General features: G+C 38.6%; 1 protein-coding gene across 1 annotated transcript in view; it reads right to left on the minus strand.

Moving 5' to 3' along the window:
- lamc1 (laminin, gamma 1) overlaps positions 1–19,411 on the minus strand; it is a 205,420-nt gene that overhangs the window by 94,965 nt on the left and 91,044 nt on the right. Inside the window, 1 exon segment of the mRNA XM_052011503.1 lies at positions 9,800–10,104. Coding sequence (XP_051867463.1) covers positions 9,800–10,104 — 305 coding nt within the window.

Raw genomic sequence — 19,411 nt, forward strand, 5'->3', positions numbered from 1 at the left:
TAATGCCTCCCCTCTACCATTATCAATCCTTCTCTTCACACTTATCCTTCTACCAATTTCCTTTTTGATCCCTTCATGCCAACAATGGTTGAAAATATTAAAAAGAAATTTTTGTATTGCTGTTTATTATAATTACTCTCCAGTAATGACAATTTCACTACATAGAGTTTTAATGCTCATCCTAGACTAGAGAAATCAGAGAACAGCCATGGTATGAAGGATATAATTTGCAGTTTTCAAATCAAAAATATGCATCTCAAACCAAAGCTCTTCTGTGATCAATAGGTCTATCACAGAGCCAAACAAATATTGAAATAGAAAGCTGCAGACATTAAGTAATTGGTTTTTAATCTTGCAAATAAATTAGTTTGTTTAGCCCCTCCAAGAGCAGGAAGGAATTTTATTGTTCAGATTCTTTCATTTTAAATTACATTTAATTTTTGTTGCTAATTCTTCAAATGTTTTGGTATTGTTATATTCATATATAGGCATAGACAGACAGTTTGAAAATAAAAACTGGTCTTTTCTTGCTGAGAGTATTCATACCAAGAAATGTAGTTTTCTGGTCTGGTGTGGAAAGTGAAAGATATGATGTGGTGATTAGCAAATGCATATGAGAGAAAAACTAGAGACATGGACAGCAAGTGTTTAGCCAAGTGTGAGATGAAGCGCGAGTAAAGGAAGAATGAATTATTACATCAGAGTGGGTTTGCAGTATTAGTGGTTCGAGGTATGATGTGCAGTGACTTTGCACACATCAAAGTAATAATTTTTTGGATTAAGCAATGAGTTAAGCTAAACGAAGAATGGATTATGCTCAGAATCTTATCTTGTGGGAAGTCCAATCCTGTCCAAGTAATTTACCAGTTAACTGACAGAAATAATTTGTTTGTCTGATAACATACAGTATAAGCAGGTTCATTCATATTCAAGACCAAAAATCTTTTGAAGCTTTTAATCTATAACTAGGAATGAAGCTGAGATCATAATGTTATTTTACATAGACTGTTTCTTTTTAACACAATCCTAGCCTTTTGTTTCCAAATGAGCCTTGAGGCTATTCAGCCCGTCAAGGGATATCCCTTTACAATCTCAATATCTCCCCCACCCAACTTTATCATAACTTCATTTTGGTCCTTTCTGATGCTTTGGTCTCCAACACCTGCCCGTTTATTCAAAAATTTTGTTACCCTTGAAAGAGAATCTCTGGAAATATTTGTTTCAAATCTACATTCAATTGATTCACACTTTGTCCTTTGATGGTTATTTTCCTGACTAACATATTTTGGATCGATCTCACTTATGCTATGTAGTATTTCAATTACTTTAATATGATTTCAATCCTCTCACGCTACCCCTCCCCAAGAAACCCTGTTTAAATTGTAAAGTTGAAGTTCAAACTTCTTACATTTCACCCTCAAAAACATATACATACTTTTCACTTTTTAGTAATGCCAATTTGAACTATACTAGAATTTATGAACAGATTACATTACAAAATCCAACTGAAACTTCTGTAGATTTGTTCTGCTGTTATTGTTTTTTGTATATCTTGGAAGTTGTTAGCTTTTCTCAAAATTAATCTGCTGCATAAACTTGAACATGATGATGTCTATTACTTTCCTTAAGCCCCTTTTCTTCTACTAAGTTAATTGCATTCACAGTATAAAATCATAATTTTTCACCTGTCCTCATTATATTCATCTGAGCTCAATTGCGCACCTGAGCTAAATTCAAACACACTTCTATTTGTATTTCTCTATCCCCAACTCATCGCAGGCACTTCACCATTGATATCTGCATGACAGCTGGAACATTTTCAAAGTGCAGGTCATTGAAATAGATAATTATTATGGATTTATTCATGTTGTTTTAATTTATACTCAAATGGAATTTCATCAAAAACTAGAGCTATTTTTTGGAAACCAGTTAAATTACTTGTGAGATACTCAGGTGTTGAGGTTTCAATTGATAATTTCAGCCATGGCAAAGGGTGCCAAGGGGGAAGTGATGAAAATCAGAGATGGGCAGTACACCAGAATTCGAGGAGTGGCAGAACTTAAAAGCTGAGGAGTCTGCAAACAGACTTTAACATATAGATTTAACTCATTGGTAAATGAAGCAGATTGAACTGGCAGTTAAGCAGAAAAGACTAAAAGGCAACAAAAGGATAGAAGACACTGTGTGTTGGTACAGATCAAATCAGAGTTGGCCTATAAGATCCATGAAAATGGAAGCAACAAATTAAAACACAATGCCTACAAAATAGAGTATCAAATTGCATTGATTCTTTCCACTTAAGATATAAAAAAATAAATCACTAATCATTCACTATTTAGATCACAAATCTGAGGAGTGCATCTGACAAAAAACAGGAACAGCTGCATCAAGGAGAAAGCTCACAATCCACTTGTATACACTGAATTAGCTTCTCTTTTAGCAACTAAAACTGAGCCATGATTTGACTTTGGATAAAGTGGTGGGCAAGTTTCTCGCTTGCCTATTGTGCTCTCTTCCATCAGGAGCTGCTTGCATTGTAATTATCACAATTGTCTGACAGGTGCCAAATCATCAGCTATTCTATGTATTACGTACTACTTCAAGGCTATTTCCACCCAAAGAAGAAAGTTCAGATTAGTTTTCTTTCCCTTTTCAGAATTCAACATTACTGAAGAATGGACCACATCCCCAGATAAGCATCTGCTGCACTGTAAGTATGATTTCAAAGTAGTGTTCAGTACATATTTTTATGCTGTTATGCTAGTCCAAAGAAGAGGCAGAACACTTAAGCCAATTCCTCCACTTATGGAGCAGCCAGCACTAATAACAGAGTGGACAGATTTAAATTTTAAAAGCTTAACGTTTCCTATTGCAATCCCTGATTGCATGAGGAAATTTGCCTTTCAATTACAACTCTGGCAACATTTTGCAAGAAAACAGATTGATCTCCTAGTGTGGGATTCTAAACTAGGGATTTAAGATGTTCAAAGAAAACCTCCTACGAAGATTAAATCAGCCAATAATTATCCAAATCATCTATCACCTGGTTACCTGCATGTTCCTACAACATTACCAGTGACGACAGCCTTTTGTGCCTTCTTATTTCATATCTACTGTGACCCTGAACTCTTCCTCATCCATCCTACCTCCACACACCTAACTTCCAAATGAAGAATTTGTCTTTCACACTTGAGTGCCTGGTGATCCATTCAAATCTACTCCATTCAATGTCTCAATTCTCCTTTAACCATTGAGCCCAATGGTATAAATACCATTTAATTCCAAAAACCTATTACTTTTAAATATGTTCATCCTTTCTGAGGCATAATGCTCATGTATAGCAAGCTCTATTGAAAGTTAAGGAATAATTTGAAACAAATATATTTATATATAAAAAGTGAAGAAACAACAGCATGGTTTTGGAACAAACCTGAGAAGTTACTGCATCTTCTGCATTACTGGGAGGAAGGAAGAGTGGCTGCTCATCACTCATAGCACAGAACTCCTTTCAAATAGAGCAGACAAGTACCCACCAACTCCAGGTACTCAATTCTTCACGTGCCATGGCCCCTCTCTTCTTTTGGCTCCTCACTGGGTCATTTTATTCAGATGTGATATTCAACTTCTGTAACCACTGCGTCACATCCATACCATGTAGATTTTGTTTCTGCTTCTACCACTATTTGTGGAAGATCCAAAGATTCCAACCTCAGAGATAAATCTATAGCTCATCTCAGTCTTAAATAGGTGACCCCTAGCTCTATATTCTCCCACAAGTAGGCATTCTCTCTACTTCCATTTGACATGTGCTCAAGATCATTTCAATCAAATCACTTTGGTCTTCTAAACTTAAGTGAATACAAGCCCAGCCTGTCCAATCTTTCCTCATAGGGTAACCTGCCATTCCATTAACAGTCTCTGAACAACTTCCAATGGGTTAACATTCTTCCTTAAATAAGGAGGCCAGTACTATGCACAGTACTCCAGACGTGGGCTCGCCAATGAAACTGAATAAAATTCTCCCAACTTATGTATTCAGTTCACCTTGTAATAAACAATAACGTTGTGTTACCTTTCCTAATTACATGTATTATGTGCAAAGTACCCTTTCACAAACCATGCTCAAGAATACCCAGATCCCTCTGCAGTCTCTGACCATTTAGATAAAAGGCTTTTTTTCCAATTTTCCTCCAAAATGGACGTTTACGTTTTCCTCTATTATACTCCATTTGCCAGATCTTTGCACACTCACTTAACCCAAAAATAAACCTTTGTAATCTCATCTCTTCTTCACAATTTACTTTCCTACTGATCCTTGTGTCATCAGCAGATTTTACAATCACACCTTCAATGCATTCATCCAAGTCATTTACATAAACAGTACTCATCCCTGTGCACACCTCATTACTTTTTACCAACTAGAAAAATACCCATTAATACTTGCTCTATTTCCTGTTAGCCAACCAACCTTCTATCATATGTTACCTGCAACACAATGATATTTTGTTGTCCACCTCAACAAAAACTTTTTAGAAATTTAAACATATTACATCAACTGATTCCCTTTATCCTCAGCACATAACTTCAAGGAGCTCCAATAAATTGATCAAACATTATTTCCTTTTCACAAAACTATGTTGTGATTGCCTGATTATACCAGGGCAATTTAGAAAAATTCAAAGTAAAGACTTTGATGATAGCTTCAAACATTCCCTCTGACTTATGCTAAACAACAGGTCATTGTTTCTTGCTTTCTGAATAAAAGAGCCACATCTGCTATTTTCCAATCTCATGAAACCCTACTCTAAAATAAGGAATATTAGAAAATTAATACCAACACATCAACCATCTAACTAGCCACTTTAAGATCTGAGGATGGTATTCATCAGGACCCAGACTTATCCCCAAAGCTCCAACAATGTATTCAGTACCACTCCCTAGTGACTGTAATTTTCATGGCTTCCTCCCAATTACAGTTTTTGGGACATTGTATGTATTCTCTAATATTTATCTTATCTGTCATTGTTTTCCATTAATAATTCCCCAGACTTATTTTCCACAGGACCAACACTCACTTTATTAACACTTCTCATTTTTCAAAAATATCCAAAGGAAGTCTTCCTGTTTGTACAGTTAGTTTTACGTTGCACTCTTTTTTCCCCTTCCTTATTTTAGTCATTCTTTTCTTTTTTATATATGTCGTCCAATTATCTGACCTGCCTTTGTATCATTATATGCTTGTTCTTTACCATCTTTAACTTCACTAGTTAACCATGGAAGGTGGATTCTCCTCTTCTTGAAAGGCCCTCTTAAAATGTCTGCCACTACATACAAATTGACCAGTCCATTAAACTAATTTGCCAGTTTACTTCAGGTAGCCCTGCCTTCATTCTCCTTATTTGAAATTAAAATACTAGTCTTGGATCCATTCAATTCTCCTGCAAACTGAATACAAAATCCAAAAATAACAATTGCTGCTACCCAAGGGTGCCTGCACAATGAGACGATTAATTAATTCAATTTTGTTGTGCAATACCAGGTCTAGTACAGCCTGTCCTCTGGCTGGCTGCAGAACATCTGTTCTAATAAGCTATGTTGGAAACGTCATGAACTCATGTAGGCTTCATGTACTCAAACAGGAAACCCTTAGCTCTAGGGATATTGGTTAAACCAATAGCATTCAATTTCACTATATTAGTTATAAATAGTGACTATAAGTGTTCACAATGGTTCAGCTTGTTGCATACTCCACATGTTGTGAATGCTGCTTATATACTATGTGCCTGTGATGCTGCTGCAAGTAGGTTTTTCCTTGCAATCGTGCAAATGATAATAAATTTGTCTTTGACGTTTACAAAGCTGTGTGATGAAGTGCCACTCCAGCAATTTGTATGCGAACACCAATGATGAGTCTTTACTATAGTCCTGCATTGTTAGATGTGCTGTCTTTCAGAGGAAGTGTTAAACCAAAGCCCATCTGCTCTCTCAGGGAGATGCAAAAGATCCCATAGCTTCATTTCAGAGAATCTGGAAACTTAGTCCCAGTGTCCTGACTAATATTTATCCTGTAATCAAAAGCATTTAAAATTATATTCCAGTCATTATATTTCTACTTATGGAAACTTCATCCCCACAAATTGGCTGCTGTATTTGTAACAATATATGCAATTAAAATACAACACTGATTATAAAGCCTTTTGGTGTATCCAAAGATTAGGAGATGCACTAAATAAATACATCCATGTTCTATTGAATAATTGCCCATTTATTTTTAGATTGAATATCACTGAAGTTATACTTTTTCATAAATTCGCTGGCATCAAGCTATCCCAAATGGATGCCACAAACAAAAGTGTATTCCCTATTTCCTTTGTCACTTATTCTTGAGTTGTGTAATGCAAGGCTATTTTGAAAAGTGCAAAAAGTTGTACAATTCAGGAGATAAGTGTCATTGTAAAAGTGTAATAGACTAAGGAAATTTTGAACAAGAGCACTCTTCAAAAACATCAACAGATTTACACTGTATCGCTTTTACTCAGTAAAAATATTTTCGGAAATCAGAACATATTAAAGGGGGTACAGTTCAAGATGCAAATAAATGCTTCCATGACCCTTATTTTAACAAGTTAGTCACTGTCTTAAATTTGTCTGACATTTTTCATTACTGCAGTAACAGCTGGCTTTCAAACATCATGATGAGTACTTAATGTGAATAGGCCTCTCAGTTCATAACTCAACTAAATTGCTTGCAGAAGATGGCAGGTTTCCACCTCTTTAAAACAAAAACAAGAAACATACCTTCAAATGAGCATTTGCCAATTTGTTGTTTATAAACAAAACATAATTATGCCAGATCTCATCAGTGCCAAAAACAATTCAACTCTCCAAGAACAGCTTCCAAATGCTTGCATGAAGACAATGCCTTAAAGAGTTAAACCTGGCCCATTCACGAAGAGAACATACTTGTCAATGAACATTGGGATATTTTATAGTAATCTTTTACAGCCTTGGTCCTTATGTTCACCTGCAATTAGTGGATCAGCCCCAGTGAGTCATACAAAGAGGGCCTCAAAAGTCAATCACAGAGTTTCAGGCTGTTTCCATAATAACTACATAACAGAAATAATTTTGGAACATAGGAACATTGTAGTCCTATTTTGTTAGTTTGAAGATTACTCCCAAGCCAATAAATAGCAAGAAGCTGATTAAGTCATCCCAGTCTCACAATATGTTAGTGTATTTGCCACTATAGTTGCAGAATGGTAAAAGCATTATAATATCTCTAATCTACTGAGGAAGAGCCCCCACTCCACCTTATGTTTTGTTTTCTTTAAAAATAAAACCTCACCGTACTGTGACCCAGAAAGTATACTTCCCAATTAAGCAGTAGCTGAGCAGGTCATAGTCAACTGCTGAAATTAATCCTATGCTGGCCACCAGGCAGTTTTCCAGCAGATTATTGCCTTTTTGGGAGTGTAGCCTTAAACAGTGACGTTGAAAACAAAAACAGAAAATGTTGGAAATACTCAGCAGGTCAGACTACATCTGTGGAAAGAGTAACAGAAGCAACGTTTTGAGTCAGAGACCCTTCATAAGAACTGAAAAGGAGACAAAAGTAGATTGTAAAACTGCAGGGCGGGCAGGGGAGAGGGACCATGGAGGTAAACTGTAAACAAGGTTATCTGGTCAATGAGTGAATGGGAGCAGTTACAGCATGAGAACATAGACAAAAGAACCTGAACAAAAGAAAGTGGGAATTACGAAATGCAGAGCAAGATGAAATGCTGAGCAGATCAGGCAATGTGGTTAGTTTTTTTTAAACCCAATGCAATATTTTAAAAGTTGCTTGTGAATCAGGAACTACAAGGAACATGGGTGATTAGAAGTGGCATGTTGTGGAATGACACTGGGGATTTTCCATTTAATAAAATAGCCTGAGATTTCATGGCCTTTTTGGAATGCAGGTGGTAACATCTTCCATTGCACATAACTTTTCCATATTGGAAGTTGCCATTTCCTATCCAGAAACAACTAGAACAATGTTACAAACATAGCCAGGAATGAAACAAAAGAGTAGCTGGGAATGTATCCAACAATTTTTTTAAAAAACAGAAAAATTTGACAAAAATAGTGTTTCCAAATGTAAATCAGGTCACAATTCCATCAATAGTCTCTGCAAGAAATCAGGCCTGCAAGAGATAACTTAAGCTCTCAATATTATGCAATATGAGCAAATGTGCAAAAACTGAAGACAAAATCTCAAAGCTGAAATATTCACCGGTGCTTCCCAGGCTGTGCTTCCCCCCCACCCAAATCATCCATCTAGGCATTGTTCTGCTTTTAAGAAAAACAGGAGGGATTTTAAAATGTTCAATGCTGTAATGTAAATAGGCAAAGCTGACACCTAGACCAAGAACTAACAAGCAAGTTGTGTTCTAATCAACAATCTAATCTGATTTACAAGGCATGGCCTTCAGGATATTTTTAATGTTCTTGTATCAAAACGAGAAATTTATAAACAAATTTAACTGAGTCAAGTGATCAAATAAGTATGGGTTCTGTTGAGAAGAACTGTTAGTCAGAAACATCTATTTTCTATAGCTACCCACATCATATCTCTCTACGGCTTGGACTAGTTGGGCCGAAGGGCCTGTTTCCACTCTGTATAACTCTATGACTCTATACACTTGCTATACTTTCATTTCACTGATTATTTTACGTATGCATAGTGTTAGAGTAATTAAAGTAATATATACTCTATCCAGTCACTAATGAATATCACAAAACATTTTATTATCAAATCATTTTTCAAGCTACTAGTAATAATGTGTGGAGAAGTTGCAAGAAGCCTGATTTCCATAAATCAGGTCATTTGTAACCCAGGAAGACCCTGTATATATGCTCTCAGAATCTCCAGGGCTTTTTAAAAACCTAAAAACATTGCAGCATTCAGGCAGTGATTCATGTGGAAATGTGTGTCAAATCACATTCCTCTTGCATTAATTAAAACAAATGAATGGAGGTAAGAACAGTTAATATTTCAGATCAAGGACCTTGCGGCCCACAAAGTCATTAACCTGAACCACTTGCTCAGTTTCTCTCCAAAATGTGTTAATTGACACCTACCGGCTCCAAAATTTTCTTTTTAATTTTACGCTTTCCTTGTCTGCAGTGCTTTTCATGCCTAGATCATCATTCCGATGTAGCTTGGTAGCCTGTTATTTTATTTGCATCATAATCAACATTCCACAACAACCCAAATAATATCTAGAAACACTAATTTCGTAGCAGAACATGTACAAGGCATAAAAAAACATGTAGCCCATCCTGTGCCAATGATGCTAACACTCCCTGTGAACGAACAGCTGGGAAAAAGAATCTCCACAGGGATACAAAGTGAGGCAAGGCTTCAATTTATTACAAAGCAATAATGTGTTTTTACTGTAGATTGCTTGTGTGCAATTTGAATGAAGCCTGCATCAGGGTGGGAAGCATCACCCCTGGTAGCCAAACGGCCTGCTGGTGGTCAGTGTTTATGGTTGCACAAACAATTACTGAGGCGCTTGTGAAACCAGGATTTAGTACGGGTCAAATCTTTCAGGAGAGGAACTGAACAACTTATGAGGAAATGAGCAAACATTATTCACAATATGAAGCACTTAAAAATAGATGGTAATACTCTTAATCATTAGGTCAATCATTTCTATTATTATATTCAAGACCACACTGTTTAAAGTATATCAAGTAGTACAAATCATTTTATATTTACAAGTAATAATTTTTTTTATTCCTACTATACCTGTAGTACAGGGCTATTGTCAAAGTTGTAAGCACTAGGCCTCCCTTCCAGAGTAGAAAAGGCTACATTTCCTCCAGTGAGGGGGGATATATCACTAAATTCATCTGTGCACAGTGCCTGTTGTTCATCGTCTCCTGTTCGGATAAACCCGCGATTCATTTTATGATAGGTTTTTTCACAAGATCCACTGTAATACTGGTAAGGTACCCAAGGTCCATCTTCACTTGTACGCTTATAAATAGCAAAGCTCTCAGGTCGACTTGTGTGGAATTTCAGTCTTACGTATGTAATATCAAATGCTTTACCTGCAACAGAGAAAAACTACTGGTTACTTTTTATGCCTTAATTTGGTGACTTAAAAAAACATCTTCTAGAAACCATCTTCGCGTGTAATTTGCAACCAAGTGTTACTTTTGTAGCTGAGAATTATGGCAGTAAATGCTGCAGCTAATGTGTGACAGCATGGTCACCAAATCAGCAAACGAGATGAATGGAATTAAATTTTTTGACAATGTAAGGAAGGAATGTTGGCCAGAACTTCTTACTCTTTTCAAGTTGCACCATAGGATTTTTTGCTTCCATCCATATATGTGGACAGGTTGGAGACATACCAGTTGTGTTTTCAACTTCTGTCAACTTAAATTTGTACAAGAATATCAGAGGAACTTATCTTTGGATAAATGCTCAACATCTACTTAAATTCCGAGGATGTAGACAAGATACCCCAAATAAAAAAAAGAGTTGATTAGGTAGGCAAAAAAAAGGATTTGCTATTTAAAAAAAAGATTATTTGAAGTGACCTCAAAATTGTACTTCTGAAGGCAGCTTAACAAAACAGGGTGCTTTGTAAAGCAAACCACCCATAAAAATGAACCTGCATAGCCAGGTCATGCTTTCAGCTTGTAACTTCTGCATGTCTGTTTGGCAGTCATCTACCAAGTCAGAGAGGGATTTTTCATAAGACTACCTCTAAGTGACAACTGAGAGTTAATTTTTCTCTTTCCCCACAAGTCTGATTCATATTCTATCCATCCATTTCTCTACTATGTGTGCTTCCATTGTTTTCAAGCAATGCATTCCCGATCTAATAGTGCAAAAAATCTCCTCATTTCAACTCTAGTTCATTTCCCAGTCAGCTTACGTACACGTCCTCAGGTTACCAGCTCTCTTGCTGCTAGAAAGCTCATCTTTGCTGCTTCCAAGCAATTCATAGTTTGAACACATTGATTAAATCTGAACTTTCTCACCTGTAGCTAGAGTAACCCAGCTTCTTCCACATCTCTAGTACCATTCTAATATTTTTTTCTTGCCTCAAGCAAATTTGCACCCAAGATCTTAACACTTAAAATAAGGAACACAATATTCCATGAATCAAAGTTTGCCATTGTTTCTTTCCATATGCATTTTTTAAATTATAAAGCTTGTGGATTCTGCAGCCTATTTAACTGATCCTGCTCCTTTCCATGATTTGTGAATAAATATTCTCACGAGTCTTTGTTCCCGCATATACTTTTAAAGCTGTACTATTAGTTGTATTGCCTTTCCCCATTCTTCCTACCAGAATGCTTTACTTCACACTTCTCTACATTAAATATGATCTGTCATGTGTCTTTTTGACTTGGATCAAAATGTAGATGAGTTGTTTAGTAAATTTGCAGACAGCACAAAGGTTGGTGGAGTTGTGGACAGTGAAGAAGATCGTCAAAGGATAAGGATCAATTACAGATATGGGTGGAGAAATGGCAGGTTGAATTTAACTCAGGCAAGTGTGAGGTGTTGCACTGAGGTCAAATGCAAGGGGAAAGTATACAGTAAATAGCAAGAACCTTAAAAATATTGATTTACAGAGGGATCTTGGGGTCCAAGTTCATGTCTCTCTGAAAGTGGCAACACTAGTAGATAGGGTGGTAAAGAAGGCAAGTATGGCATACTTGCCTTCATCAGTCAGGGTATTGAGTATAAGAATCACAAAGTCATGCTGCAGCTACACAAAACTTTGGTTAGGCCGCACCTGGAGTACTGTGCGCAGTTCTGGTCGTGCCATTGGAAGGAAGGATGTGGAGGCTTTGGAAACGGTGCAGAACGAGGTTTACCAGAATGTTGCCTGGGTAGGAGGGTACTAGCTATGAGGAAAGTTTGGACAAACTGGGTTTGTTTTCTCTGGAGCATCAGAGGTTGAGGGGAGACCTGAGAGAAGTATAGGGTAGACAATCAGAATCTTTATCCTAGGGTCAAAATGTCAAGTACTAGAGGGCATAGCTCTAAGGTGAGAGGAGGAAAGTTTAAAGATGTGTGAATGTTGTTTTTTTCTTACACAGAAGAGTGGCAAGTGCCTGGAATGCACTGCCACGGGTGGTGGTGGAATCGGATGATAGTGGCATTTAAGAGGAATTTAGATAGAATATAGAACATTACAGCACAGTACAGGCCCTTCGGTCCACGATATTGTGCCAACATTTTATCCTGCTTTAAGATCTATCTAACCCTTCCCTTCCACATAGCCCTGTATTTTTCAATCATTCATGTGTCTACCTAAGAGTTTCTTAAAAGTCCCTAGTGTATCTGCCTCCACTATCTCTGCCGACAGTGTGTTCCATGCACCCACCACTCTCTGTGTAAAAAAAAACTTACTTCTGACATCCCCCTCACACCTTCCTCCAATCATCTTAAAATTATGCCCCCGTGTTAGCCATTTTTGCCTTGGGAAAAAGTCTCTTCCTGTCCACTCGATCTAAGCCTCTTCTCATCTTGTACACCTCTATCAAGTCACCTCTCATCCTCCTTCGCTCCAAAGAGAAAAGCCCTAGCTCACTCAACCTATCCTCATGAAACATGTTCTCCAATCCAGGCAGCATCCTGGTAAATCTCCTCTGCACCCTCTCTAAAGCTTCCACATCCTTCCTATGACGTGGCTACCAAAACTGAACACAATACTCCAAGCGCGGTCTAACCAGAGTTCTATGGAGCTGCAACATTACCTCGCGGCTCTTGAACTCAATACTCAGACTAATGAAGGCCAATGCACCATATGCCTTCTTAACAACTCTATCAACCTATGAGGCAACCTTGAGGGATCTATGGGCGTGGACCCCAAGATCCCTCTGTTCCTCCACACTGCTAAGAGTCCTGCCATCAACCTTGTACTCTGCCTTCAAATTTGATCTCCCAAAGTGTATCACTTCACACTTTTCTGCCACTTCTCAGCCCAGCTCTGCATTCTATCAATATCCTGTTGTAATCTACAGCAACCTTCTATACTATCCACAACACTACTAACCATTGAGTCATCTGCAGACTTACTAACCCACCCTTCCACATCCTCATCTAAGTCATTTATAGAAATCACAAAGAGCAGGGAACAGATCCCTGCAGAACACTGCTGGTAACTGACCTCCAGGCAGAATATACTCCATCTACCACCACCCTCTGTCTTCTATGGGTGAGCCAATTCTGAATCCACACAGCCAAGTTTCCCTGGATCCCGGACCTCCTGACTTTCTGAATGACCCTTCCATGAGGAACCTTATCAAACGCCTTACTAAAATCCATGTACATCACATCCACTGCTCTACCTTCATCAATGTGCTTTGTCACATCCTCAAAGAATTCAATCAGGCTCGTGAGGCATGACCTTCCCCTCACAAAGCTATGCTGACTGTCCCTAATCAACCTATGCTTCTCCAAATGCCCATAAATCTTGTCTCTAAGAATCTTCTCCAGTAATTTGCCCACCACTGAAGTAAGACTCACTGGCCTGTAATTCCCAGGGTTATCCCTACTCCCTTTCTTGAACAAACAAACAGTATTTGCCACCCTCCAATCATCTGGCACTACTCCTGTGACCAGCGGGGACACAAAGATCATCTCCAAAGGCTTAGCAAACTCTTCCCTCACTTCCTGTAATAACCGTGGATATATCCCATCCGGCCCCGGTGACTTATCTATCCTAATGTTTTTCAAAAGTTCCAGCACATCCTCTTTCCTCAGGTTGACGTGACCTAGCGCATCAGCCTGTTGTACGCCATCCTCACAAATGTCAAGGTCTCTCTCACTGGTGAACACTGAAGGTATTCATTTAGGACCTCCCCTACCTCTTCTGACTCTAGGCACGTTTCCTCTTTTATCCCTGATCAGTCCTACCCTCACTCTAGTCATTCTCCTATTCTTCTTCACATACATGTAGAATGCCTTGGCATTTTCCCAAGGCCTTCTCATGCCCCCTTCTAGCTCTCCTAAGTCCATTCTTAAGCTCCTTCCTGACTATTTGTAACTCTCCAGAGTTACAAAGTAGTCAGGAAGAATCCTTCCTTTCTAAACCTCAGGTAAGTTTCTTTCTTCTTTTTGACGAGATATTCTACATCACTCTACCATCTCTACCCTGCCTCAATGGGATAAACCTATCCAGAACATCATGCAAGTACTCCCAAAAAAAAATCCACATTTCCGTTGTGCACTTCCCCAAGAACATCTGTTCCCAATTTACGCTACCAAGTTCCTGCCTAATAGCATCATAATTCCCCCTCCCCCAATTAAATAATTCCCCATATTGTCTACTCCTATCCCTCTCCAAGGCTATGGTAAAGGTCAAGGAGTTATGGTCACTGTCTCCAAAATGCTCTCCCACCAAGAGATCTGAAACCTGATTAGGCTCATTGCCTAGTACCAGGCCCAGTATGGCATCTCCTCTAGTTGGCCTATCCACGTACTGTGTCAGGAATCCTTCCTGGACACTCCCAACAACCTCTGCCCCATCTATCCTCTTTACATTGAGGAGGTGCCAATCAATGTTAGGGAAGTTGAAATCACCCATGATAACAACCTTATTATTTTTGCACCTTTCCAAAATCTGCCTCCTGATCTGCTCCTCAGTCTCTCTGCTGGTATTGGGGGTCTGTACAATACTCCCAACAGAGTGATCGCTCCCTTTCTGTTTTTGATTTTCACCCACACTGACTCAGTGGATGATCCCTCCAGGACATCCTCCCTTTCTACAGTTGTGATACTGTCCCTGATCAGCAAAGCCACTCCCCCACCTCTTTTACCTCTGTCCCTGTCTCTTTTGAAACATCTAAACCCCGGAATAGCCAGCAGCCATTCCTGCCCTTGTGACAGCCAGTCTCTGTAATGGCCACCACATTGTAGTTCCATGTCCTTACCCAAGCTCTAAGTTCATCACCCTTGTTCCTTATACTTCTCACAGACACATTTCAGCCCATCCAACTGCAATTTTGCTCCTTCAACTGCATATCCTTCTTCACAGTCTTTCTACACACTGCATCTACTTGTACACTAAATGCACCAACCTCTGACCTATCACCTAGGTTCCCATCCCCCTGCCAAACTAGTTTAAATCCTCCCCAACAGCTCTAGCAAACCTGCCCGCAAGAATATTGGTCCCCCTCCAGTTCAGGTGTAACCCATCCTTTTTGTACACAGGCACATGAATATGCAGGGAAAGGAGATATGGATCATAGGCAGGCAGGCAGAAGGGAAGGGATTAGTTTAATTTGGCATTAAGTTTAGCACACATACATTGTGGGCTGAAGGGCCTTTTCCCGTGCTGCACTGTTTGATGTTCTATGTTTATCCACCAGTCTGCATCCTCATTAAATTGGTAGTTATCTTCATTGCTTACTAAATGTTTAAGCTTTGCAAACACTTAAAGTATGCCCTATATCCCTATTCAGGTTATTTATATCAAGAGTGCCGATTCTATTACCTTACAATGCATGGGCTTCTCCAAAATGAAAAGCAGCCTTTCAAACAATGTACTTTCCTTTTGGTCCTGTAGTTAATTTTCTATTCATGCTCACTCAAGTTGTAATCCAATGAATCAAAGTTTCATAGGATTTTGTCAAGCACATATTTTAAAGTCTAATGCAAATTATCAATTGCACGATCCTCAAACATAGGGAGGAAAGGCAAGGTCAAGAGAAGTTATGATTGACACTTGAAACTGGCGCTCACCTAGGAGACGTTCTAGGTCAGCAGTCAAAGGGACAATGGGTGAAAGAATCAGATCAACAAATTTCAGAAAAGATCTCAGACAGATGACAAAAGGGATGGATGGAATTGGCCACTAGAAAATGGAGTTTGCAATGGGAACTGAAGATTTCCCTGCATAATTGGAAATTTTTGGTCACCCAATAGAGAGAGAGCTTGACAATTTAGAAATGGGGAAAGGTGAGGAGGCACAAGAGAAGTAGCAATGAGGTAGATCTGGGTGTCATTATTGCACATGGAGAATGACACTGTTTTAAGCACATGGATGAGAAACAGGAGAGGGTCAACAATATATCCTTGGGGAAAGACAGAGCTACTGGTGAAAACATAGGAAGAGGAACCATTGTAAATGATTCTCTGGCAGATAACCAAGAGCAGAACCAGGTGCCTGCACTCCTATCCTGATGGACAATGGAGAAGGATACTTTGATCAACCATATCAAAGTCAAAGTCAAGGTTGAGTTTATTGTCATATGCACAAGTACATGTATGCACAGGTGCAATGAAAAACTTACGTGCAGCAGCATCACCCATAGCGTCATATAAACAGCATTCACAATGAAACCATAAATTATACACAAATTTTTTACAAGAAAAATAACACAATTAGAACAAAAAAAAACAAAGTCCATCTTAGTGCAAAGTAGTCATGGTGTTGTTAATCTGTAGTGATGATTAGGGCTTTGCTGGCTGGTTCAAGAACCAAATGGTTGAAGGGAAGTAACTGTTCTTGAATCTGGTGATGAGGGACTTCAGGCTTCTGCACCTCCTGCCTGATGGTAGTTGCAAAAAGGTGGCCTGGCCCGGATGGTGGGGATCTTTGGTGATAGCAAGGACTACAAAGATTAACTTTGTCACAGAGCATAGAACGCCATTATCGACAATATTAGTACTCTGGTGGCATAAAATTCTAACAAAGGATGAAAGAATTTTTGATAGGATCACCGATTAAGTCATACATATTTCTCTTACTTAAACCAAATCAAAAATTTGGCACATCTTTAAAATGTCCTAAAGCCTTACAGAAACAGCTTGTTATGGTTTGATATCCAAACCACAAATTTCAGTTGAGCAGATTCTACTGTGTTATGCTTTATTTCAAATGAACACACACGTTTTTGTTAAGGCCTGTTGAATAACCAGATGCTGCCTTTATTATTATTTATCAAGCCTAAACTCAACCACTCTTTACAGCAGAAAGGACTTCAACCACATCTTTGCATAATTTCTCATCTTTGCCAACAAGCACAGCACCTTCACCAAGTGCAACAGCAGCAATATTGGTGCACTCAACTGAACAAAAAGGATATTTTACTTGTGGTTCAATTATTTAAAAAAGGTATAGATTTCTCTTTTCCCATTTCTACCGTCTGGTGTAACTGTTCTGCAGAGTCAGTGCAGTACAGATAACCAAACCAGGCAAAGTTGCTGCCAAAACCTTTGAACCTTACTTCACTGAGAAAACAGCACCATAATCCAGTGAAGGTTTTTGCGTACTATGTCGTTCAAGTATTGTACACTGCTTAAAAGACTCTAAGTAAGAGCTTGCATAACCTACCTTCTCTGGTCCAGAGAACAACCACAATTGTTGAAATCAACTTACCACCAACAAAGCTGAAGACATAATGGACAAAAGAACAAGGCTGTCTGACAATAAAGGGAAGCCCCAAAGATTAATATTTGAAGTCACTTGGCAGCTATCCTCCTCTCATATTTTCATGTATCAAGCTGTCCAGATGGAAAATGTGCTGCTATGGAAGCCAGCACAAAACTACAGGATTGTACACTGTATACAATTTGAATCTGTACTTTAAAATGATCATAAAGGGAGGTCTGCAGGCACTTTACCATGCTATCAAGTGCATCAGTTATTAAGTTGTTCCTATTAATACTTACATAATTCCCAGAATAATGACTGCTCAAATATTACTGCATTTCAAAGTTGCCATATTACTTAATAGATGAGAACAAAATATTTAAAGAGGCACTGCTGCCACTAGCTCAGATTATTTTGCATTTTTTTTGTGTACATCTTTACAAATGAAAATTTCCCTACCTCATCCCCACTAAACTTTTGATTATATACCCAAAAACTGAGGTATCACAAGGCCATAACAAACAGAGGTAGAAGTAGGCCACTTACTTCCTTCACCGACCTTGGATAGAGAATTCCGAAGAGTTGCTACACCCAGATGAAGAGATTTCTTCTCTTCACTGTTCTCAATCCTTACTTTGATACTGACCTAGTTCTAGACACCCCAAACCTGGGGCAGGTTCATTCCTACGTCTAACTTGTCAAGCTTGAGAAGAACTGTGTCTGTTTCAATGAGATCACTTTTTATTCTTCTGAACTCCACAGAGCATCAGATCAACCTATTCAATCTCTCCTTAGAGGTCAATCATTTCCATGTCCTTACAACCCCAGAGGAATCAATCTGGTGAACCTTCGCTACACTCCATCTTTCACAAGTATATCCTTCCTCAAAGTTGTGAGACTCGACCTGTATACAACATTGCAGACGTGGCCTTGCCAAAATCGTTCTCAACGCAACCATTCTTCATTTAGAGTCATAGAGTTATACACACAGAAACAAGCACTTTGGCCCAATTCATCCATTTGGTTGTACCTTTTCTAATGCACCCACAAGATGTGGGTACCATTAGCAAACTCCACCACTTATTATTGTTCCTAATTATCCTTGAAGTGTGTAACTTGCTAAGCCATTCCAGAGGACACTCTGGGTCTTAAGAAACAGTTAGGCTAGATTGTGTAAGGATGGCAGATTTCCCATCCCTAGTACTTTGGTGTTTTTATGACAGATTGGTAGTTTCATAGTGAGTATTGCTGGTTTCATGGTGAGTATTGCTGATTCCACCCTGCAGAAAAGACTAGGCAAATCTGTAAATTTGCTGATGCATGGCTAACCAGAAGGCATTCATTTAAACCAAAGCAAGATTAACACAAGCAAACAAAAGAGCTCAAGAATAGATGGCAGAAAAAGCACAAATGGGATATATTGGAAAGCTTAGGAAACATGATAAATTGCACAAGACATTTACTAATTACTTCATGTTTTTGAACAAGTCCTTCAATGATAATAACACTTCAAAGACTGAGGGCACCAATGTTGAAAAAAGTTGGCGATAAGAGGGTAGAAAAGCCATATTATTAGTAGAGATGAATTTCAGTTTTTATTTGCGATTCCAGCAAATGTCCAATAGATTTTCAGTCTGAGGGATTTAGCAAGACAGTATAACCTTGGAACATCCTTAAAGAGAGTGCCGAGGAACAGATGTGTGTATGGGCTAAGTCATGAGTAAATGATGGCCAAACTTATACATCCTTACTTTTGTGAAGGCAACAAGAATTCCAATCTGGATGGAAACAGTACTGACAAAGAAAGAGTTTGGGTCAGCTCATGATGTCGAGCATATTTTTATTGGGTGAAACTACATGGGCAGCAATAACAGTATCAACTGTATTTTCGATATCAGGACCTGACATTGAGTGATTGCAGGGAAACAGGTTCTTCAGTCCCAAGTCTGCGCCGACCATCAGATACCAGCGACCACTAATCCTACACCAATCCCATTTTATTCGCCCCATAT

Source organism: Pristis pectinata, chromosome 3, assembly GCF_009764475.1.
Source record: "Pristis pectinata isolate sPriPec2 chromosome 3, sPriPec2.1.pri, whole genome shotgun sequence".
Lineage (NCBI taxonomy): Eukaryota > Metazoa > Chordata > Chondrichthyes > Rhinopristiformes > Pristidae > Pristis > Pristis pectinata.